Source organism: Podarcis raffonei, chromosome 13 (assembly GCF_027172205.1).
Source record: "Podarcis raffonei isolate rPodRaf1 chromosome 13, rPodRaf1.pri, whole genome shotgun sequence".
NCBI lineage: Eukaryota > Metazoa > Chordata > Lepidosauria > Squamata > Lacertidae > Podarcis > Podarcis raffonei.
The window spans coordinates 39,959,876-39,983,946 of record NC_070614.1 but is presented as its reverse complement, the minus strand read 5'-3'; the positions used below and the strand labels follow the sequence as shown (position 1 = coordinate 39,983,946).

Sequence of the window (24,071 nt, the reverse complement as noted above, 5' to 3'; positions counted from 1 at the left end):
ACCACTTGTTAATTTATGCAGTACATAAATGAGGAAAAAAAGATGGAGGCGACTTTGGGAAAACTCTTATTAAAATATGCAGATACCCAGTGGAATGTGTTCGACAGAATGGGTCAGGTGCAAGTGTCTGGAAATATTTTGTTCTCTCTGTACCAGGACATGTTGCTTCTGCCGTTTTGAAACAGAGGAAGTTGAGGCACAGTGAGCTCAGCAGAATGTCCTCATAAATTAAAAGGAATGTGATTCAGTCTTGTGTTGACATCTTCCTGTAATTTTCACCCTGTGCACCAAACAGCGGCCGTTTTCATAGAATTTCAGAGGAACCTGCTTTTCCTTCCTGCCTACCAAATTTCTAAATAGTTTAATTAATATATAATTTTCTAAGGACTCCTGAGCTTAAGAGAGCCAGCTTAAGTGTTGGACTAAGACCAAGGAGACTCAGTTTCTGTTTGGCCACAAACCTCAGTTTCTAGCTAGCCAACTTTGCAGGGCTGTTGTGAGGATAAAGGGTAGGCAGGCAACGTATGAAACTTTTGACTTCCTTGGATAGGGTAAAAATAATTTTGAAAATTAATGTATTGTTAGATGGTAGCTGTTCCCTGCTCTCAAACTCCTTCACAGGGGGAATAAAGGAAAGAAAACCAGCAGGTTTCTCTCTTATAATGCTTGGAAGTTGTTCTGGAAGTTAACCTGGCTCCCTGCAACCTCCCTGATTTAGATCAGGGGTGCCCTCCAAATGTTGTTGACCAGAACCCCTCTTCTTTCAATCACAGGTGTATAATAATAAGAAAGTCAGGTGCGTGTTTTAAAGATTTTATTATAAAAATGGAGGCCAAGGCACACCTGTTTACATGACCCCTCGTCACCAATTCCAAATTTTAAATCACCCAATAACTTAATCACCCTTGTTATATTTTCTTGGCATTGGCTCTGAGAAGGGAGAGGGAGGTTTTTTGAATGCGTACATTGCTGCTCTGATTTGTGTTTTGTGCCACAAGTTCGCACGTGGCTATTGTCACAGTGTGGGCAAGTGCCACCCAGAAAGAAGGCCTTCTTTGGTGATGTATTTGCAGGGGGAAAGCCACATCTCCCCCCCCCCCAGCCTTGTCATAAAGCGCATCTTCTCATTAATCCTATGTCACTAAACTCACCTATCTCTATGCACATGAAAACACCTTAAGCGCCAGGTCTGCACTTAAGCCCTGATTTAAGCTGATGATTCAGCCCTCCATATGTCTCCCACTGGGAGAAAGGCAAGGAAGGGGCATCGCCAGATCGATGGGGATAACTGAGGCTAGATAGAGGATTTAAACTGGGCAGGGCTTGATCCCCAATCCAGGCTTGCGCTGTGTGAAGTAATGGTTTTTAAAAAGGAGAGTGCCTCTGAACAGGTACAGAGTGCATTTCCTTCACCCCTGAGAAATCAGACCGTCACCACATACCTGGGACTAGGGGGAAGAGTTTTCAGGTCAGTGGGTGTGGCCTGCAAGCAGTCTTAGCACCTATTTTTTAATATAACAAACCAACAACTAAGCATGGAATTGTGGGGTGTGGGGAGGAGTAGAGAGGGGCCAAGCAGGTTGGAAGGGGTGAGAGCACCATCGAAGGCGGATGGGTGGGAAGGAAGGGAAAGCTTTGGCTCCGAGACTGTTCCTGGGGAGGGACACCACATTCCCTTCCCAGCAGGTCCCTTCCTTTGGGTATTATAAAGTGCATTAGTCTCTCAATACTTTGATAGCTGCCCAAGGGAGGTCAGCAGCCCACAGCCCAAAGGAAGGCCAGGATCCCGAAGGCCAAGACAGGGGCTGCCTTTGGGGCTGCTGCCCCACAGAGGCACATCCCCTTCTCTGGCCCCTGCCGTGGGGAGGGAGGGGGGGACGTGGCAGGGCCCTCGCAGTGCAGCCAGTGATGGGAAATGAAACGTGGGTAGCCGGCGTCGGACTCCACGCTGCCACCAGTGAACTTCCAGAACTGGGTGTCCTTGAAGAAGTAAGTGTCGCCTGCAGGTGAAGAGAGAGAGACAAAGGCAAAGCTGAGAACGGAGGGAACAGGTTGAGACGCAAGCAGTGAGTTATGCCTATGGCCAGCTGGGGGAGCCAGAGAGGCGCTGTTTATATACATGCAAAGCATGATGCCTGAATGGTCATGGTTCCCCCACAAAGAATTCTGGGAACTGTAGTTTGTAAAGGGTGCTGAGAGTTGTTAGGAGACTGCCTATTCACCTCACAGACATAGCTGTCAACATTTCCCTTTTTTAAGGGAAATTCCCTTATTCCGAATAGGATTCCTCACAAGAAAAGGGAAAAGTTGACAGCTATGCTCACAGAGTACAGTTCCCAAAGTGGTTTGTTTTTTTAATTAATAAATTTTATTTAAGATTCGACAATAACAATAAATCAACAATAACTAACGCATCAACTAGTCCCTCTTCTCAGGGAAATGCAGCTCTGTGAGTTCAATAGGGGACTCCTAATGATTTTTTTTAAAATATAAAATTTAATTAAACAACTTTAAACATATCAGACTTCCCATATGTAGGGGCTGGCTGCTCTGGTTTTTGCATTTCCTCTCTGCACACACAAAGCAATATACTCCCAAGGCCCCCATTTCCATAACATTTCTGGCTACAGGCCTATTGGGCACATGGGTCACACAGCAGCCTCTTTGAGAACTGGTTACATTAGAATGGTAGGCTTTCCTTAATTACCCTGGAAAGTTAAGAGTTCCCCATTACCACAACCATTTCCTTCTGTTAGCGGCAGTCAGGGCAGTTAAGAAACTGTGGTCTAGTTTTTTTTCTGTGGATTTTTATTTGCAAAGCTGTCCAACAAAAAAAGTATGTGTCTTCCCCACCCCTGCAATTATTGTCAGGGAAACCACAGCCAGGAACAGACACATTTGATACTTTCCGAAAGGGAGTCGGTTTCAACGGAAACATACCCTCGTTCCAGCTTGTGATATCATCCAGGTCATTAGGTACTCCTTTCCAAAGGCTGACAGGCTTGGGGTATCCCTGTTCCACCCGACCCATCCGATCATCATAGCGCCAGTACTGGTCCTTTTCGAAGAGGTACGTCTTGCCATTGTGAGGCCACACAAAAACGGCACCCACAACAGTGCGGGGAGGGAGGCCAAGATCGGACACAGGACGGGGGTAGCCCGGGTTGACCTGAGTATTAGTGAAAACCCAGAAGCGGGGCCCTGCAGAGAAGGAAGAATGAATGAGGAAGAAAAAGGATCCATTACCAGAAGAGATTCTAGCAGCCTTATGTGCAGGATTTCCACAGAGCACAGACTATTTGTATCCTACACTCCCACCTTCCTCTCTAGTCCAGACTCCCCAAAGTATTGTTTACATCACAGTCAGACACAGTGAATTAACTGGGCTCTATCGCCCTATCACTCAGCAGTCCCACTCCCTTGCTTTTTGGACTGAGGAGAAATCCTGCTGCAGGCCTGTATTAAGAGCCCTGCTAAGAAGCAGTATATAACCCCCTCAACTCAACCCCTTTGTAGAACCTGGATCTAATAGTCAAGGCTAAATAGACATTCATATTCTTTACAAATTGAATTCTGCTCGGAAGCATCTGAGGTTGGGGGTGTGTTTTAAAAACACAGTCGTTTTTTATTTATAGTTTTCAACAGTGTATAAGCAAGGACCGCTAAAAGCCTAAGTATGTCAGACATTACGGCCTAGCACACATTTTAATACATAGGCAATGTTCAAATTAAATTAGAAATGGTTTGAAAAGGGAAGCTTCTTCACAAGATTTCAGCTCCCAGGATGTTGTACATTTGCACCCTAGAGCAAATGTTATTACTCTGCATGCACAGAGCATGTATACGCCACTACTCAGAATTGCAAGCTCAACCTCCTTGCTGCTGCAGGTGAATACTTAAGATTTCACATTGCTTGGATTCCTGCAGCTGGATCCAGGAAACCTCCCAATTCCCAGGGTTCCAGAAAAAAATCCTAAAGGGAAGTTTATTCTCCCAGTTATCACACTTCTTTAAATATTCGACTGCACTCTACTTCCAAAGAGACCAGAAGCCCCGTCTTCCATTGTCCTGCGTCACACTCACCAATGAAGAACACAATTTGGCTGTCATTGGCCCGTTCATAGGCAGCATCAATGGCCTTGAAATCCTGGGGAAGCCCGTTCCAAAACCGCAGCGTCTGTGCCGGCTCTAGGGAAACCAGGTGCTGGCTTGGTTGCAGCCTCCAGAAATGTTTTTCTGCGAAAGGGGTTGTATAGGGTGCCTATTAGCCAGCTCAGAAACCAAATAACAGTCGCCTCTCCTAAACCCACCGTTTGAAAACTCCAGAAGGCAAACAACATGCCACAGAAAACTTTACAAATGCCAATCAGAGCATTGTTCTTTTGCAAGGAGGTGGCACAGGGGAAAGCGTGTGCAAAGAGCACAATTATATGAACACTGCAGCCTCTGAAGCTCCCTTCTGCAGCTGAGTCAGACCAGGGGGTCCATCTAGCTGTCTACACTGGCTGGCAGCAGCTGTCCAGAATTTTCGGTGGGGTTCTCTACCTGGAGACTGAACTGGGGACCACTTGCCAAGCAGATCATAGAGATATGGCTCTTCTCGAAGTAACCTGTGCAACCATTCGCTGCGTTTAAAAAGTCATTATTATTGGTGGCTGCTGGAAAAGGATCCCGCCTCCCATCAAACTAGCAGGAAATGGTCCCACCACAATTCTTATGCACATGGCGTCCTCTGGATAAGAGAAGGATATGCTGCCCTGCAGGTCCAGTGGGCCAAATTACGTGTGATTCTGGAAATCAAAGATTTGTTCTCCCAACAAAAGGTTCGGGTGCCCCCTGCCCACTCCAAAGCCAGCTAATCTGGAATGGGGGGGGGGGGGTTGCATTACTTACTCTTGAAGAAGAAAACTTCCCCACGGATGTTGGCGATAGCATCAAACCGGGCCTCACAGCGATCAGGTGATGGTGGACGTGGCCTGAAAGGGAGAGGAGGGGCGCTCAGGATTGCTGCTAACTGGGGATTTGTGAGCTCAAGATCTGGCTGGTTCTTACCCTATATTATTCTATGCATTCATCACTTTTGAACAAAGAGTCTCAGAGCTACTTTAAACTACCCAGCTGGTTATTTAACTCTGCAGCCCACACCCAAAACAGTACAGACAACTCTTCCTGTTCCCCTCACAGCCTCTCCTTGATCTTTTGCCCATGTGTCTGCTCAAGTCTGAGTCCCAAGTCTGGCTCCCTGCTTCATGCAGCTCCTCTTGTTCCTGGGACCAGTTTGAGGTTCCCCCATTGAGCAGACTGACCCCAGTTTAGCAGATCACAGTGTGTGAAACACCTGCCTGCAACAGACCTTCGTGTGTCACAACTCAGCTATCAGGATGTGCTCTCGGCATTTCAGCTCTCCCACCTTCCCAGTTTACTGTTCTATCCCCTCCCTGAACCCCTTCCATGCATGATGCCCACTTACCACTTTTGCAAAAGTGGACTGTACAAATAGGCTAGCTGGCCTTGAAGGTACTAATAGATTATTTGTTTCCCCCCCCACCTGCCCCTGGAACTAACATGACTACTCTGGAATTTCAAGCGGACCTGTAGTGACATCACAGAAATTCGGCCAATGACTATAGAGGGTCACAAATAAGCAACACTGCAGTGTTTAGGTTCCCTTTTCTTCTTAAGAACCTTGTCAGCTAGGTCGTTCATATGCTCCCAAATACACAAAAAGGGGAATTGAAAGCAAGAGAAAAACAAAACAGCTTCCTCAAGGCAAGTGTGCTCATTACGGAGCTGGAATTTAAGCCTAGAGAGACCCAGATTAAGGTGCACCAGTGTAGCTGTTGGCCTATGTTGGATCTCATCAGGAAGTACTGATGGGATATTGGGCTCTGGGGGCCTGAAAGAATCCAGCCAAGTTTTCCCCATCTCCTGTTTTCAGTCATCAGATCCCATCTTCACTCTCTGACCTGACTGGCCAGTGCTGTTCATCTCCTGTCAGTTGCCCTGGTGTATCCAAAACTACCAGCCAGTATGCTAAGACAACCCAAAGAAAACTTTGCTGTTGACTAGGTTTTTTGGTTTTTCTGGGTTTCTGTGCCATAGCTAGTCCATATTCCCTCACAGTTAATTTAGCTTCAACGCCTACAGCAGGGGTAGCCTAGGTAGTACCTTCCAGATGTTTTGGACTATGACTCCCATCAACCCCACTCTGTATAGGTCATGGGGTCCAGGATGCTGTGGGCTATAGGTGAGCAACATCTGGAACTACCCACTTCTTGTGGGGTTTCCATATGTAATAAGGAAGGATACTCACCCTTGTGTGGGTCTGTCGGGTGGCAGGTCAGGGATTGGAAGGTCTGTGGGGACTGGAAATTTTGGGATATCGGAATCTGGGTATGAACCTGATGGACGCTTACCTGCAGGCAATTTAAAAAACAACAACAATGGGGGGGGGGAATGAGTCAGAAAAAAATATGAAACATACATCCAAGCACAAGGTGTTCTCTGACATGGGAGAAAGCGGAAGAGAGAAGATGTATGTATTCAGAAGGGTGATGGAATAGAGAAATTGAGATACTCTCTCTTTCTAGAGGCAAAGTATAGATGGCCTTGCCTCACCTTATGCAACTCTATGACAGGATGTCAAAAATAGACGCTTACAAGAAAATGAAGCAAGCAGTGACATTATGAAAGAAAAAGCAGAAACTGAGACGGAAGAAAGAGGACGACCCAAAAGGGGCGGCGTGTGCAGAGATGCAGAGAAATCTATGCCCAAGACACACCTGCTGTGCTATCTGAGGTCACCTTTGTGCCTGAGCTCAGTGGATGATGTAGGCCTCCCCGTCTCCGCTTTGGAAGGGGCCCAGATTCTTGTGGCGGCTGGAGAAGTTTGCTAGGTCAGCCTTGTATTTCAGCAGTCGCCTGGTCAGTATAGGCAGCTAGGAATTCTATGCAGGCGAGTGAGCTGGCTTGACAGAGGAGGGGCGAAGTGCTCCTTCCCTCCTCTGCTGAGCTTGTTCACTTACAAGGCTGATCTTGGCCTTTAACTAGCCAGTGTGGAATTTACAGCTCCTGCTCTCTCAGTAGGTTATTTGGGGCAGGGTGTTGGCAAATTGCACTGGGTGTATTTTACTGCACCCTGACTGCCAACTGTGTGGCTATGTGTGTGTTGGGGGTGTTATAAAAGGATACAGAAAGGAAGGAAGGGACAGGATGTGATTGGAGGAAGGAGAAGAAACGCTGGCCATTGAGACATTGAGATGGAAAGACAGCAGATGAAAACAGGAGGGGACTGGCTAGTCTCTCACCATAGAGTTGTTCAATCCCCATGGCATCATCCTGTGGCAGCTGGTAGAGCTCAGGCGACCCAACAGGTCCCTGGTAATAGGGCATCATGATCGATTCCTTGATGGAAGAATGAGACAGCCCCAAGGCATGGCCAAATTCGTGAACTGCTACGGCAAAGAGATCTGTGCCTTGACCTGATGTCAGGAGAAAAGGGAAAGGTTACCCATGGGCTTGGCTTCTTCTCCCTGCCAGCCTCTCCAATCAGGTGTTTTATTGTGGTGTATTCCTCAGCATGTTCTCGACACAACAACAGCACATCAGCGAAGGGTCTGTTCTGCTTTAGTTTGCGCTGCGATGTATCCCCAATGCTTCTCCATTCTTGCTATCCAGAGGAGCTACAACGCAATAAAAGCTGGGGCAAAAAAATACACCAAAGCATTTGCAGTGTGATTTCAGCAGGAAGTTACTGGAATGAAAGGAAGCGGGTGCAACAGTCCCAGAACTTTTGCGTGTGCAAATGGTATCGAAAGCCGGAATCGTGTCTGACTTCCTAGCAGGGCCGTCTTAAGCATATCTGGTGCCGTGGTGCAAAACTCCCTCCGGCGCGCCCCCGCCCCCCGTTTCCCAGAGTTGCCCACCTTTTTTTAGGGAGGGCGGCGCTGCCGGCGGGGCTGGAGGAGGGCGGCTCCTCCGGCGGGAAAGAGACAGAGGCTGGACACGGCGCCTCCCGCCTCAGCCGGCAGCTTCATGCTGTGGTGGCCACGGCAGACGAAGGCTCTGGGCGTGGCGCTGCTTTGGCGCAGCATGGCAGAGGCGAGTGAGGGCAGCAAGCTGATGCCAGGAGGTGTTGTATCCAGCCTCCACCTCTTCCCTGGTGCCCTCCAGAACTTGGTGCCCTGGTGCCCCGCGCCACTAGCCTCTATGGGTAAGACGCACCTGCCTCCTAGATCGCAACACGAGTGCAAATCATCATGAAAACACACAACTAAAAAGATGTCTGGAGGGACCCTGATTCTGAAGGTACCTGGATACTTGTTGTCCGGGTCATGTATCCATGTCTCTTCATCATCGAAATGAGTGTCGCCAGAAATGGGGTGTTCCCCAGGGAAAAAGGCGTGGGCCAGGGTGCCTCCAGGCCCATCAAAAGGGTAGCTGTCTTCGTGATAGGAGCGGCTGAAGTCCACCACGATGTCAGCTTGCCCAGAAGTGTCCTCTCGGAAGGTCAAAGCTGAGGAACGGCTCCAGGCCCGGAAGGCGAGGGAAATGAGTTCCCGGACTTTGTAGGGGTTCAACTGGGAGGTGCGGGGGAAGGAACGGATGCTGCCGTGGGAAAATGAAAAACGAGGGAATAAGGGAGAGGAAGGCAACAGATTGACAGGGTTGTGAGCAAAACGATGGAACCCTGGGTTCTATCCAATGTTGTACCTACTCAGAAAAGATCCACTAGAAATGATAGGTATGACTAACTTAGGCTCATTAATTTCAGAGGGCCTTCTCTTAATTGGATGCAGCCCATAAAGTGAGGGTGAAGAGTCTTTGGCCTTCCAGCTGTTGCTGAACTACAACTCCCATCAGCCCTAGCAAGCATGGCCAAGGGGTAAAGAGGATGGGAATTGTAGTTCGGCATCTTCTAGCAGTCCAAAGATTCCTGACACCTGCCCAAAAAAGGTAAGAAAACGACAGGATGTCTAGAATAAATTAAAAATAGTGTGAAATGGAAACAAATCATTTATAGCAATGCAAACCAACACCATTAAAATATTTTAGTGTGAAACCACAGGAAGAAAAGAGTAACAGGAAGTGAGATGTGGTTTTACCCACTCAACCCCACCCTCTGCTTACTGCCATGTCAAGCTGGTCTTTGTCCAGACACTGTCGCTGAGAGCATAGCGTCTCCTCCTGCGCCGGCGACGCATCAACTCCGAGGTGCCAATAATGTCCGGAAGGGAACAGCGAGGGTGGCTCATCATGTCCAAGGTCTTCTGGTCTGCAAAGGAGAGGAACGTAGGCCACATCCACACCATGCTCTTAAAGCAAGCCGGGACAAGCAGAAAACGCCTCGGACCTGCGCTTTCTTAGCACACAAGAAGCAGAAGTGTGGACGAGCCCCAAGACTCAGCTAAGATTTTATGGTTGCTGGATCAGTTTCGCCCAAACCTTTCTTGTCCCACCACTTGGAGCTCTCCAGGGTGCTGCCCACCTCTCATGCTTGCTTTGGAGGTTTTGACCCCTGCTTTGCCTGATGTTGCCTATCTGGACCTGGGCTATGCCTTGCCTTCCAGAACCTGGCATGACTTTGCTTCCTGGATCTGCAACTAGTGGCCTGTCGTCCCTGGATTCTGGGCCTAGCACATGCCCCCACTGAAGCTAGAGCCCTGCCCTCCAGCTGAGACCAGCTGTGCTCCAGGATTCAACTTGGAGCACCAGGTGTGCTCCTGAGGAGCCCTGCTAAGGTCCCAAACACATCTTTTCTGCAGGTGACTACATTGACTACACTGCTCTGGGCCCAACATCCCATAGATGATGACGATGATGATAATTTTTTAAAAAGTTATTTATATCCCACCCTCCCCAGCCAAAGCCGGGCTCAGGGCGGCTAACAACAGTAAAGTAATACAGCAATCTAAAATCAATTCAAAATCAAGTTAATGACAACCATTGGGCCAGAGTTCTGTGAGGATTACCAAAGGAGGGGGGTCAGACTGTGCCTTGGCCAAAGGCCTGGTGGAACAGCTCTGTCTTGCAGGCCCTGCGGAAACATGTCAAGTCCCGCAGGGCCCTAGTCACTTGTGACAGAGCGTTCCACCAGATCAGAGCCACAGCCAAAAAAACCCTGGTTCTGGTTGAGGCCAGCCTAACCTCCCTGTGGCCCGGGACCTCCAAGATGTTTTTGTTTGAAGACCGTAAGGTCCTCCATGGGACGTGCCAGTTGGCTCCTTACCTCTCTCGCCCTGACCCAGCCACTGTGATCCACGCGACGGTCACCTCCAGACTTGGTTATTGTAACTCACTCTACGTGGGGCTGCCCTTGAGACTGACCCAGAAACTCCAGCGGGTGCAGAATGCCGTGGCGAGACTCCTTATGGGGTCCTCACTGCAGGATCACATTCGCCCAGTGCTATACCAGCTGCACTGGCTCCCGGTGGAGTACAGGATCAGGTTTAAGGAGCTGGTTTTAACCTTTAAAGCCCTATACGGTCTAGGACCCTCGTACCTACGGGACCACCTCTCCTGGGTGAGGAACCTTTTCAGCCTGACAGGCCTGATCTTTAGACACATGCTCCTGTCAAACTTTAAGAGGTGCATATGGGCTCCAAACACATAGATCATAATGGAAAACATGACGGACAGCTGCAAACTGGCTATGTGTCGTATGAGACAGGCCCTCATTGCGGAGGCAAGAGCAATCTACACACGCTTAGAGACGTTTTTACTTACACTTTCCCTGGTGTGAAAAGCTGAGATCTGACACCCAAGAGACCAGCCGGAAAGAGAAACGGCAACACATCCCAACCAACACTGGGGGTGGGGAGAAGGTGTTACCAGATTCACCTTCACCCAGTACATACCCATCGTCCCGGTCACAGGCAGTCCTGCAAATCTTTGCATTGTTCTGATGGCGCTTTTCAGTTCCTCTGGGCTTTGAAGGCGAGCTGCCCTTGGGTCTGGTTGAGGGAGGTAGCCGTAGCGGGTTAACCACTCCTGCGAGGACATAATTAGTGGGGGTTTGTTAGTCAGTAGAAGCAATTCCTGGGAACTCTTGGAACTGTGACTCTGTGAGAGGAATTGAGAAACTCTCAACATCCTTGACAAACTGCACTTCCCATGATCCTTTGGGGGAAACCATGACTGTACAAAGTGCTATGATACCTATTTTGATGTACAGTGCAGATGGGGCAATACTCTGAACACTCCATTTTTTAAAACTCTTGCTTCCTTTTTGCTGCTGTTTGGTAGATTTGGGGGTTTGAGTGAAAAAAGCAAAGCTGATCAAACAACCCTGAAGTCTTGTATGTCCCTGCTCAGGGCTTTGCCTAAAAACACAAGTGCACACATGAGACCTGGGCAAGCAGCCTGCTCTTTAGACTGTTGTGCAAAGATCTGGAGAAGGTTCCTAAGTGCCTTCTACTCAGCATGCTTAGAAACCTCCCTGTGCCTCATAAGACATAACTCTCTTAGAAATCCTTTGCAGACCTTGGCGTTCAATGTGACCAAGGTCTAAAGAGGAGTCTGCACACCTGTGGCTGCTGGAGGATGGGACTTGAGTGTATATCCCTGACCCCATCTGTGATTTTCAGCCATCTGTATTCAAGTGAATGCAGGATCAGAGCTAAAAAAAAACCCCTTCACATTCTATTCTGATTTAAAGAATGTGGAAAGCATGGGTGAGAAGGACTCCCCCCGCCCCAATTATTTCAGTCCATGTTTGGTCTTCTAATTATTTTTTGTGACTGAGGAGGACAGATATTCTTGAGGGGATTCCCAACTTCCCCTTCCTTTCCCCTGAAGTGAGTGGTGCCTTTCTTGCTACTTGAGGGGAATTGAGAGCAAGGAAAAAGAACTTTTTATGCCTGCAGAGGCTTGGACTCTTTCTTAACTAAATAAAGAGGAAATGTTTTTTTCTTTTTGAAAGATAAAATCTTCTCGGGAAATTAGCATGCAGATAGTAGCCCCTGAGACTACTGCATGGTGAAAGAGATTGGGGGAGTCAGATATATAGCCCCCTATCCCCAAGCCACCTGACTCCTCCAACCATCACCAAATTAGAACACACCTTCTGCATGCTTTAAAACCACAATTTCCCCAGGGTTCTAAATTACGTGGGGGGGGGGCAGCCTTCTTGCTGCCTTGCAAGGTGCTCAGCCCAGAAGTTGTCCCCACAACTTCTGCATTGCAGGGGGGTTGGACTAGATGACCCTTGGGGTCCCTTCTGAATCTATGATTCTGTGGCAACAGTGGGATAGGGCTAAAGCACAGCCCTGCAGCTCCTCTCACTGCACCCGATTCCTTCACCTATTCTGAATAAAGGCACCACGCTTTCCTTCCTCTTCTGGCATATCTGAACTACAAAGAAATGTATTAGTCTGGGACCAGCCTCATGGCCGAGGCTTTGCCCAAAGTTAACTTGGAAATGGCAGCGTGTGATTAATGAGCTGCAGAACTACAGGTCCCTGGAAGAAGGCAGTTTCAGCAAACGCCGACATGTACCTTAAATCAGCCAGCCAGGTAGGCACTCCAAAATGCACTTTCTTTTTACAGGCAGTCGGTGAAGGATGAAGAGAGAAAGAAAGAAAGAAAGAAAGAAAGAAAGAAAGAGACGAACACAAGAGCAGGAGAAAGAAACAAAGTGGAAGAAATGAACTATCCAATGAAGCCAACTGCCAGGAGATCCCAAACAGACAAAAGGACAGTTCTTCTTTCCCCAGGACATTATTGTATTTACTATTTTTGGAACTTGCTGTCACAAGATTAGGGTGATGACCCCTTTCAAAGAGGACTAAACAAACTCACAGAAGATAGGTCTATAAATGGCTACTAGTCATGATGGCTAGGTGCATGGGGCCAGCCTGGTGCCCAGAGGCACCCACGAGGCTCAGAGATAGTGTGACTCTGAGTATGCTGGCACTTAACAGGGCAAGAGGTCTGCTCTCTTGCTTGTGGGGATACAGGATGCTGGGATAGACGCTTTGCCCCCTTGTTGCACCTCCTCAGAGCAGACACACCGAAATCAGTGGACTGAGGGTGGTTGTGCCCTTTGATTTAAATGGCCCTTCTCTGAGAAGAACTATAACACAGACCCACAGTAAGGTTGTTCTTCAATTCTCAAAGAAAATTGTGAAAATGGCAGGCATGAGACAGGGAACCGGACACTTGACCAGCTTCCAAACTCTTGCAGCTTCCTAAAGGTAAAGGTAAAGGACCCCTGGATGGTTAAGTCCAGTCAAAGGTGACTCTGGGGTTGCGGCGACCATCTTGCTTTCAGGCCGAGGGGGCCGGCGTTTGTCCACAGACAACTTTCTGGGTCATGTGGCCAGCATGACTAAACAGCTTTTGGAACAACGGGACACTGTGACAGAAACCAGAGCACACGGAAACGTCATTTACCTTCCCGCCACAGTGGTACCTATTTATCTACTTGTGCTGGCGTGCTTTCGAACTGCTGGGTTGGCAGGAACTGGGACAGAGCAACGGGAGCTCACTCCGTTGCTGGCATTAGAACTGCCAACCTTCTGATCAGCAAGCTCAAGAGGCTCAGTGGTTTAGACCACAGCACCACCCACGTCCCATGCAGCTTCCTGGGCTGTGTACACACTGTACCTTTAAAGTACATTTGAGGTACATTCTTTGTCCTTAAAGAATTCTGGGCACCTGTGGTTAACCCCTCGCAGTCTTGCAGTTCCCAGAAACCCTCAACAAACTACAGTGCCCAGAATGCTTTGGGGGAAAGAATGTGCCTTAAAGGCATACACTTGTGTATGTAGCCTTTGTTCTAGAGTTTCCCTGAGGAAACGGAGGACTCAAGGGGCTCTCAAGCCTCTATATGAATGCATGTGTATAAACTTAGTGAATCTGCCAAGAGGGTCCCTTGAGGAAGCTTTCCACTGCGGCTCTCCGAGTTCAAAACAAACTTTTAATCGCATAATTTGTCTCGTGGGCCTCTGAGAATGGATTCAGCTGAAGGTGTTGAGAGTTTCTATTATGCTTTGCATGTTTATAAGGACTCTAATGCTTTGTATCCAAACTGGCTTTTGATGAAGTTTTCCTACAATGGGCTTCATGATCTGCCAAGCTTGTCTAAGTCTGTGCATACACACACACTCTGCTATATACAGTATATATATATAACAAGGGAATGCTGGAGCCACACTGTAGTTTGTGTGGTTGCCAAACTCCATCACGATGGGAGAACGGCAGGCATGTGAGCGAGCGAACAGCATGGGTGGCAGATGGTCCAGGCAAGCTGTTTAATGGAGGGGAGAGGCACTTTGCAGAGCGCTTTGCCAAACCTCTCTGTCGAGTGTGTCCCCATCTCTGTTAAATGCTGCTGCCGTGAGGTTTAATGAAGGAGGGAGGTGCTTCAGAAAACCTGCTCTCTGCAAGTGGCTCTGCTCTTCCTTTAAAAAGGCTTGAGGCCAGTAATATCAACAGTCCATTGTCTTGCTCTTTCCTGGCATGGTCCTGAGCAGCTTCTCCCAGAAAACCTGCTCTTTAGTGCTAAATCGGAACAAACAGCAATCCATGGGAAACCCGATTTGTTTCCATTCAGCGCTAAACCGCAGGTTTCCCAGGGAGAAAGCAGCACAGCAAACAGGGATGTGGATAAGCCCATGGTATAAATTCAATACCTTACACAGGTTTTCTGAGGCAAATCTGCACAGAAAGCCTAAATTAATGGTGATGGCTTGCTGAACCCGTGCCCCTTGTTCACACAAGGAGCAAGTGATGTGATAACTGCTCTGGAATTGGACACCACTTCAGCCTGCTGTGGGATGGGGAGAGGATTCAAGGATACACACAACAGAATGAAGCTTTCTTTAATTTTCAGTTTGAAAGATTGGGGTTTTTTTTCTGTATTGTGCATGCAAGGTTTATTCAAGCTTTTGCTGCCTTTCAATATTAGCTGCCTACCCCATGGAAAGGTAATCTAGAAATATCGATATGCATAAACAAATCACAAGCAAGCAAACTCTGTCCTGTCCACAATGACATGCCCGCCAACATGTCATCGTGGAAAACCGGAATGCGTGTCTCCCAGAATGTGCTCCTTGTGCAAGTCACGTGACCTGCGCAAGATTGCGGCCCCAAAGCAGGATGTCCCAATTTAATCAGAGCAGTTGAGGGGTATGCAATGACTGGCAGCGGCTTTCTAGGGCAGGGGTCAGCAAACTAAGGCCCTGGGGCCGGATCTGGCCCAATCACCTTTTCAATCCGGCTCGCGGATGGTCCGGGAATCAGAGTGTTTTTACATGAGTAGAATGTGTCCTTTTATTTAAAATGCATCTCTGGGTTATTTGTGGGGCATAGGAATTGGTTCATTTCCCCCCTCAAAATATAGTCCGGCCCCCCACAAGGGCTGAGGGACAGTGGACCGGCCCCCTGCTCTTGGGTATCAGACATGGGTCTCTCCTGGAGATATCAGGGGTTGAACCTTGGATATTTTGCAAGGCTCTGTCACTGAGCTCCAGCCCTTGGAAGAAGAGTGATGGGAAAGCCTTCTCTGCTCAACACTCTGCTGTCAGTCTGAGCTGACGGCACAAGGCTAAATGAATGGACAGCCTGCCTGGCTTGGTGTAAGGCTGTTTCCTACGTAGTCCCAGAAGAGGATGCTGCAAAGACCAAGTGCTGATCTCATGGGGGAGCTCCCAGCAACATCCTCTGGGCTGGAGGGCTGGCCTGAGTGAGCTTCACAGATTCCCGATTCACCACAGCCCCCTGCCCTGCTCAAAGGCCCCTTTGTTTCGTTCCCTGAAGGCTGCTGTGGAATCCAAGAGCCGCCCCCAGTTTCTCTGGACCCCCATGACCTCCCCACAACCAGCCCTTTTGCACCAGTTTCCAGGATGGACCTTTCTCCTTCTGTGTATCCATCTATCTGCACAGAGGCGCAAACACACGCCCTGCTGTTTCCAGCTGGTGGGATATGGGTGAGTTGCCATTTTCTCTTAGAAAGGTCAGGCGGCTGGCGGAAATCATCTTCCCAGAGGAAGCGCAAAATAGGTAGCCATGGGAACCAGTGGAAGGAGTCCAAACTGAGAGCGGCTAGATCCCCAGATCTACTAGTTGGAAGGGATCCCCCCTCTCCAAAGAAGTGGGGTGAGCATTAAAAAATGGTGCAAAGAGGAGGGAGGGTCTTATTGCCACATCCCGCAACACCGCAAAACCTGCCTGAAAGTGTATTATGAATCATTTATAATAAAAGCACTTTTGAAAATGTGCCGAACCCTCTGCAATATTAATTGCGTTCATCGTCACTAATGGAGCCCACAAGCAGGGAAAGGAGGAAATGATTCCCCAGCAACTGGTACTGTTCAGTGATACACTGTCTCTGAACATGGATGCTCCATTGAGCCACAGCTGTTAGACCTGCCCTTTGCAAAAGCAGCAAACTTTTGAAGTTATCTAAACCAGCAACCATCATCACATTTTGCAGAAGTTAATTTCACACGCCAATTATGCGTTGTGTAAAGAAGCAAAAGAATCTTGGAGGAGGAAGAGAACAGAGCCCACCTAGTCTGGTTTGGTGTGTAAAGCTCTACTGCTAATCTAGAATATGATCCCACACAGCCAGAGATTGTTGGAAGTGCAAACAGCAGAGATCATTCCGTTTGTGACTTAAGTGTTAATCCTATTGATGTTAAAGTCAAATGGTGTTGCTTAGCAACTATACAGGCATGATCCTTCCTGTATTCCGATTGGCTGTTTAGTTCTGAGGGAATTTTCCTGTATATGTGTTGTACAAGATCTGAACCAGGAAAGACAAAATCTCTTGTTCTTTTTATTATACACTATTTCTCTTTATTCTGCTCAGCAAACTGTTGTCAGAACTTTTCTCTCTAGACTGTTTGCATTATTTAAGTGGCTTTGCTAAAAGGGATTAGGCACACTGCAAAATGTAGTTGTCTGCAGGAAGGATAGCAGGAGGTTACTCAAGAAAGTGAGCCAAGCTGCATGTTGCAGGCATTAGCAGTAAAAACCCAGAGTCTCTAGCAAGTTTGATTTGGGGAAGATGGGGGAAGGGAAGTCTATTTCAATGGTCAGTTTTGGCAATCACGCTCAGAACATGAGAGGCATGAGCATTCAACGGGTGCATTTTTATGTGGCCCTCAATTTTAGTTTCAGTTTTGAGTGTCTCGTGTGCTGCTTGAATGCCACAAAAAGTATTTTGAGAAAAGCACTCCTCCACAATCTATTTAATGTGGTTTGTTCATCTGATTCATAGATGCAGGAAACCTAAATGTTGTTTGGGGGAGTCTAAACGCCCCAAGTATGCCAAAAGGAAATGAATGGATATGATGCACACAGCCCCAAGCCTCCCACTATTATTCTATTATTTATTTATAAATTTACAAACCACCCTATACCCCACAGGTCTCGGGGAGGTTCACAGATAAGATCCAACATTAAAACCACAATATATATATATATAATCAAAATAAAAACAACAACCCAGTAACACCCCTCCCCCAGAAAAAAAAGATGCCGCTAGAATCTTAATGGTTCACAATCCTACAGATACAAGCTTGTCTGTGCACTTGGCTCCCACTGGCACTACTCTTGGAAAAGAGGCTGACGCAGGAGAAAGATATTAAGACGGCACTGGACTTCTGAACTGATCCTGCAGCTAGAGCCACAGCTGAGATGTTTCCACTTCGTTAAAAGCCACAGAGACTTCCAAGTTTATGTCCCCACATTTCCTGGCAAGGATCTTGTATCTTTAACAGTTTACTCCATTGAAGGGTTCTGCCTGGCACCAATCTATTCAAAATGCAGGAGTCCTGCCCCCCAAATTTTGGTGGCAAATGCTTTCAATGAGCTAAACCCTGTCAACACTGGGGGAAACTGGGCCCTGGTTTTCCGTTCCAGGAAGAACAGGTGCACATAGTAATAGTGGTGCGTTCAGGGTAGGACTTTAGGGCACAGAGGCAATGAGCAGGAAGACACCTCCCAAATTGCAAATCTGGCTTGTATTTTGGAGTGGCTACTGGGAAAGAGCCATAGCTTAGTGGCAGAGCATCTGCCTCGCTGGGGATTGAACTTCTGCTTGCATCTGCAGGTAGAGCTGCCTGAAACCCTGGGGAGCTTCTGCCAGTCAGAGTAGACAGTACTGAGCTAGATGGACCAATGAGATGACTCAGGTTAAGGCACCTTCCTGCATCCCTAAGTGACACTCAAAAAAGGATATGTCCTTGAAGTTCGGAGTGTGAACGGCAATCCCACTCGTGCCTTAATAGCAGAAGAACAATTGTTTGGCAGCACTAGGAGTCCTATGTCTGGAAGCAACACCCTAAGGCACATTACCAGCTAAAGGGAGACCCCCTGCTCCAAATAATAAGTGCACTGCTGAACTGCAGCCCTGGGCCACAATGGTATACCGATTCATTCTAAGCAAAGCCTTCTATCCTGGGAGCAGTTTATCTAAGACAGGGCTAGGCAACCTAAGGCCCAGGGGCCAGATGCAGCCCAATCGCCTTCTCAATCCGGCCTGCGGACAGTCCAAGAATCAGCATGTTTTTACATGAGTAGAATGTGTCCTTTTATTTAAAATGCATCTCTGGGTTATTTGTGGGGCATAGGAATTTGTTCATCCCCCCAAAAAAATATAGTCCGGCCCACCACATGGTCTGAGGGACCACGGCTGAAAATGGTTGCTGACCCCTGATCTAAGAGGATGCTAGCATTTTTAAGTCAGGTTTCTTCCAGGTGTGGGCTTATTACTGTAAACAGGTCATTGTAATATTGAAAACAGGTCATTTGCAAAAGAACTGGCTTTTAAAATAAAAGCTTACCAGCTTTTTCCTGGAAAGGGTCAATCCAGATTGAATGAGGCTGGGCAGGAAGAGAGGCTGGCATTTTGATGCCAATGACCGTTGTGCATGGAGAAGCATCCATCCCATAATTACCACCCATCTGAAAGCACCCTTGTGCAGAAGCCTCTTTCGATGTGTTAGCCTAGAAGAGTGCATGTGTCTCTGACAGTTCCTCTATCTGATTATATTATCAATCTTGCAATCCGCCCCCCCAGGATTTAGGAGTGTGAAGGGTGGGTGGCGATATCCTAGCCTGCAACAGGAGCAGCAATGATGAAAGCTGATGGGCAGCTTCAGCCACCAGGACTCCTTGACTTTGTTAAGTGAGCTGATCAAGACACAGGGACTTGGGGGGTGAATCTGGGATGCAAAATTAGGATCCCAATGGGCAGACTTATTGAGACACAGTCTGAGCTCAGCAAGTGTACAGGCTCAAAGCTACAGAGGATAGCTACTCTTTGAACTTGCCTTGCATATTTAGAAAATGATTAAAAAATAAGCAGATTCCAGGGGTTTGTCCTCCCCATCCCGGGCGAAGGATGGTATTGGGGGGTAGGGACCACTCAAAAAGGACAATTAAAGGCATCAAATTGGAAAGGACAGACAGATGGTGGCAGATCTCTCAGTTTTTCTCCAACAGAGGACAGAATATACCCTTTTCCATGGCTATAGATAAGGGGTGGGGGGACAGGATACGAAGGTCAGATTGCACATTACCAAGAGGCGAAAAATTATCCCTAGAGAACTGAGGCAGGGGGGCAGGAGGAAGAAAACAGGGACTAACTAAAGGGATCAATTATTTCCCAACAGCAGGCAATTTGAAACATGAAACCTCAAGGAAATGGATCGATTTTATCCCTCTTTCAGGGGCAAGAGATGAAGAGATAGGAGCTCCTCCTTCACCCCACTCCCAGAGACTTTGGGACAGAGTCCAGCTCCCACTTATTACAAACTCCTGGGCATATTTATTTTTTTCACAAGCATTGACAAATCCTTCCACAGCCCCCTCTAATTCCAGGCACCAGCTTCTTCCCAAGGGGGTCCTAGCCAGCAGAACTCCTCCCCACCCCTGAACCCTAATGATCTCCTAGAGAATCTGCTGTCCCAACGCCTCTCTCCCCATAAACACTAGATTCTCCCCCCCCCAAAAAAAACCTCAGGAATCCTGACTCCTAGACCCTTACCCTAAACTCCCAGACCCCGCTCTTTCCTGAGAAAACCCAGGCATCTTGGACTCACCAGCCCTCTGGTCATCTCCTGGGTGCTAGATGGTGCTGCCCTGGTCTGGGGGAAAGTCCAGAGGCAGAGAGATGCCAAGAGGAGCAGCATCTTTGCTTTCCTGTTGAGGCACTGATGCCTCCAGCTGCAGCTCTGGCCCTATACAGCAGCTCCTGTTTCCCCCGCCCCCTTCCTCTCTCAGTTCTCTTTCTCTGCTCCTGCTGAGAAAATCCATCCCAGTCACAGAGCATCCCAGTTTCCCCCCAGGGGAAGCAGATTCAGAGGGGGATATGGGGGGGAGGGGGAAATGGAGGAAAGGGGGACAGGAACTCCTGGGTTTCCTAGAAGGGGGAGCAGGATAGGAAGTGGGGCTCTGTGGTTCTTGCAAGGTGAGTGTAAGCTACTCGGAAGAGTTACAGCAGCACAGGGTTGGAGTTAAGCAACTCTGCAGTCCTAAATACTCTGGGTCAAGGATATAGGTGTCACCCCACTGGGAACAAGCCCCACTGAATTCAATAGGAGTAGGCATGGTTACGATTGCAATGTCCGTCTTCTGCGGGTCTTCCTTCTCAGTCAACATGAGACTTAAGGCTTTTCCAGACTGGTTTTGTTTTTTGTTTTTTTAAAGATATTTATTAAATTTTCCAATTTTTTATACAAACAAAAAAACAAAGAGATTAAAAAACCCCACATATAGTTCATAAAGCATACTTTTCTATAACAAATTTCTCTGACCTCCTCATACCTACCCTTCTTGTATTCCATTTAAGATTATTTGTTCAGCAAATCCTTAACTTAAAGCATTACAGCTTATAATATCACCTTATTTTCTATCCAAACCCTTTTTTTCCCATTCATGTTCCTTTATATCATTACAGCTAGAAACTACTCAATTTCAATCCAACACCATTCAGCATTCCTTAATTTTACAATATTTCTGTAAGTAGTCCTTAAATTTTTTCCAATCTTCTTCTGCCGACTCTTCTCCCTGGTCACGGATTCTGCTCGTCATTTCTGCCAGTCCCATACAGTCAATCAGTTTCATCTGCCATTCTTCCAGAGTGGGTAGATCTTGCGTCTTCCAATACTTTGCAATGAGTATTCTTGCTGCTGTTGTAGCATACATGAAAAAAGTTCTATCTTTCTTTGGCACCACTTGGCCGTTTTCCAGACTGGTTTTGGGGGTTGTTGTTCACAGAGAGGTTTATGCAACATATCATTGACACGGTAAAAGTGCATAAGTGCTGGGTTTATACTGGACTGTCTACACATCATTCAGCTTTATTACTTGTTCTGACAGCTGCATATTCCCTCTATGATTCCATGATCTAGGACAGGCACGTCCAACGGGTAGATCATGAACTACCAGTAGATCACCGGACCTCTGTGGCAGATCACAGCTGGATCACTGGCTCAATAACTCCCCTAAAAAAAATAGGCCTTCCTTGTTCCTAAAAAACCTCAACAACATTGACCTGAACCCCTAAAAGCAGGGCTTTCCTTCCTAAAAAAAGCTTGACAAATTTGACCTGAACCCCCAGAAAGGAGGCAGATCACTGCCAGTTTTTAACTCTGTGAGTAGATCGCAGTCTCTTGGGAGTTGGCCACCCCTGATCTAGGACTTTTGATGCTTCCCAAAAGATACAGCATTATTGCTGTCCAGAGGGGCAATCTTGTGCTTTAGCACAAAAAATGCAAAACACTCATGTGCACATCTGTGGTATGAAAGTTACAGGATTTCAGCAGAAAGCTATGGGGCATGCCCTAGTTTTGAAAACGATGCTATACCTCCGGTTTGAAACTTTTTGCTGGTGCAAAACAATATTGAAAGCAGAGGCATGATTTACTACATTTATACCCAAGCCCTTCCTCCTGAAGGAAAACAGACACGACAAAACATTTTAAAACATTCAGCTGACCTGACACCACCATGAGCACAAATAATCATAAATGCAGAATAATAACCATAATAAGTCTGGAGGGGACCTTATACTAAAAGCTGGTTTGATTAAACAAAAGTCAGGACACCTGGGTTCTGTTGTAGAGGAGGGGAGGAAACCGTCTAGACCAGCCTTTCACCAACTGAGTCAGATCATTCACAAATCCCTGATTTCTTCCCCCACCCTCATTATCACGCCCCCCCCCGTTTCGCTTTGCATCGTTTTGCAGAGGAAACTAACACATCACACTCTCACCTCCCTTTGCTCAATTTCTTCCTAAACTCGCTGTTTAATTTCCTGCTTCACACCTGGCTACCTCCTGATGGGACTCTAGGGCATCCTAATGGAGATAAGCTCAGAGGTGGGGGAGGAAGGCCGGGTCTGCAAGAATGGAAGCTGCAAGGGGTGAATGGGTCCGTGTACAAACACCGGATTTGAAAGGCAGGTGAGTCAAAAGTTGCAGGAGTTTGATCCAGCATCAGCAACTGCCCTCCAGTGACAAATATATTTTAGCCCAAAGCAAAAAAGTCTTTACAAAATACTCACGTGGAAGGTTGCAGGAGAAATATTTAGAAGAACTGATTTCACCCCAGAAACAGCCGCGTTGCACTATTTGGGGAGAGGGCTCCATATACACAGACGCCCCGCAGATTCACACGTGCATGCAAATCGTTTTATCTCAGGGGCCGAAAACGCACGAACGGCCCGCAGTGAGAAGTATTGCGGTCTTGGAAGTGATAGAAACGCGCAGTCTGTCACCTCCTTTGGCTCTTCCCTACATTTCACGTTGCCTCCCTCGTGTAATTGAACGTGTGCACGTGACCACTTTCCCTTCTAGTGGGTCCTGGTAAGGCAACCTTTTCCTGAAACGCTCTCGCCTCCGGAAGGGCTGCATACGTTGTCTGTTCTGCCCTTGTAGGACTTGTCCCGTCCCACCCACCCCCACTCCCAGTTTCACATATTGGGGCTTAGCTTTAGAAGCTGGGAAAGAGATGATGAGAAGCATGTGCAAAGTGCATTAGGGCACCCCCGCGTGGAATTATGGGGCAGGGCTCTCAAGAAAGCTCCATCTCCGGCTGCTTTGTTTTGACTTTGGATAGGCTGCAGCCTGACAGGTCAAGTGCAAGGAGGAGTAAGCTGACGTTGCTCGGGTTACGAGGCAAAGGGGAGCCAAGCAATGGCGTCTTAGTCAAACATTAACAATGGCATTAAAGAAAAGAAAAGAAATCTAATCTTGACAAAGCAAGGCAAATGAGTAAGCTAACTGCTTCCTCTTGCTTGGATGAGCCTCTTGTGTTTCCCAGAAGACATTCAGCATTCAGCAGATGGCCTTGGTTGTTTGTTGTTTAGGCTCCTTAGCCCTATTCAGGCATTATTCTTTCCTCATGAAAATGCTGCTCTGGTGAGAGAGCATATGCTGGTCTTTCCCCTGTTTGGGACTCTCCTATAGAGATGTCTTCTGGGACAGCACACCCTGTTCAAACTCTTTCCAGGGTTTGAAGGTGTGGTGGTGGCCCAGCTATTTTTGGCTTATAACAAAGGGACTCATGACAAAGATGAGCCAATGACCGGCCTCTCTACTCCCTAATTGGCACAAGGGCAGCTAGGGAAATTCCCCACAATGCCCTGGAGCAACATTATGTCAGGGGCATTGTGGGAAATCAATGTGGCAGCTCCCAGGCTCTGCCACCTCTGTAAGCGCCAGTGGTCAACTGAGCTTAACTGCTGAGTCCCTGCAGGACAAACTCCACGGGTGTTGCTTACTCTAGAAAGAGAAAGTTTCACTTGTTGAGCTTTTGCCTCACGAACCTGCGAAAGGCAAAAGGAGTTTTGACGGAACAGAAAAGGTCATTGTAACGCAGGAGCCTTTCCTTACAGTCCATCTGGCCAGAGGCGGTTTTAGGGGAGTGTAACAAATTCTGCTGTGCTGTAGGGGGAGCCACAAAAAGGCCGTAGAACGGAGCGCAAGAGGGGGCGCACCCCAGATTTTTGTGTCGCATGGGTCACCGCTGAAATTTGAGAGCCCAACATCCACCACTGATCTCACTTTGCCTGCTGCCAACCCAGTTGCCCTGCTGCCACCTAATTTAGCAACAACTGC

General features: G+C 47.7%; 1 protein-coding gene across 2 annotated transcripts; it reads right to left on the bottom strand.

The window, feature by feature from the left end:
• Positions 1 to 799: 799 nt before the first annotated feature.
• Positions 800 to 22,892, bottom strand: MMP25 (matrix metallopeptidase 25). 2 transcript variants are annotated; one of them, XM_053363527.1, is made up of 10 exons: positions 22,517 to 22,892; positions 10,857 to 10,989; positions 9,130 to 9,274; positions 8,312 to 8,607; positions 7,308 to 7,481; positions 6,314 to 6,416; positions 4,894 to 4,976; positions 4,084 to 4,236; positions 2,941 to 3,201; positions 800 to 2,000 (listed from the first exon to the last, which is right to left on the bottom strand). In XM_053363527.1, the coding sequence occupies exons 2-10, from the start codon at positions 10,894 to 10,896 to the stop codon at positions 1,753 to 1,755; spliced, it is 1,503 nt and encodes a 500-aa protein (XP_053219502.1). In that variant the 5' UTR covers positions 10,897 to 10,989; positions 22,517 to 22,892; the 3' UTR covers positions 800 to 1,752. The 2 variants fall into 2 exon arrangements, with proteins under 2 accessions (XP_053219502.1, XP_053219501.1); XM_053363526.1 differs by lacking the exon at positions 22,517 to 22,892 and adding an exon at positions 20,052 to 20,242.
• Positions 22,893 to 24,071: the final 1,179 nt, after the last annotated feature.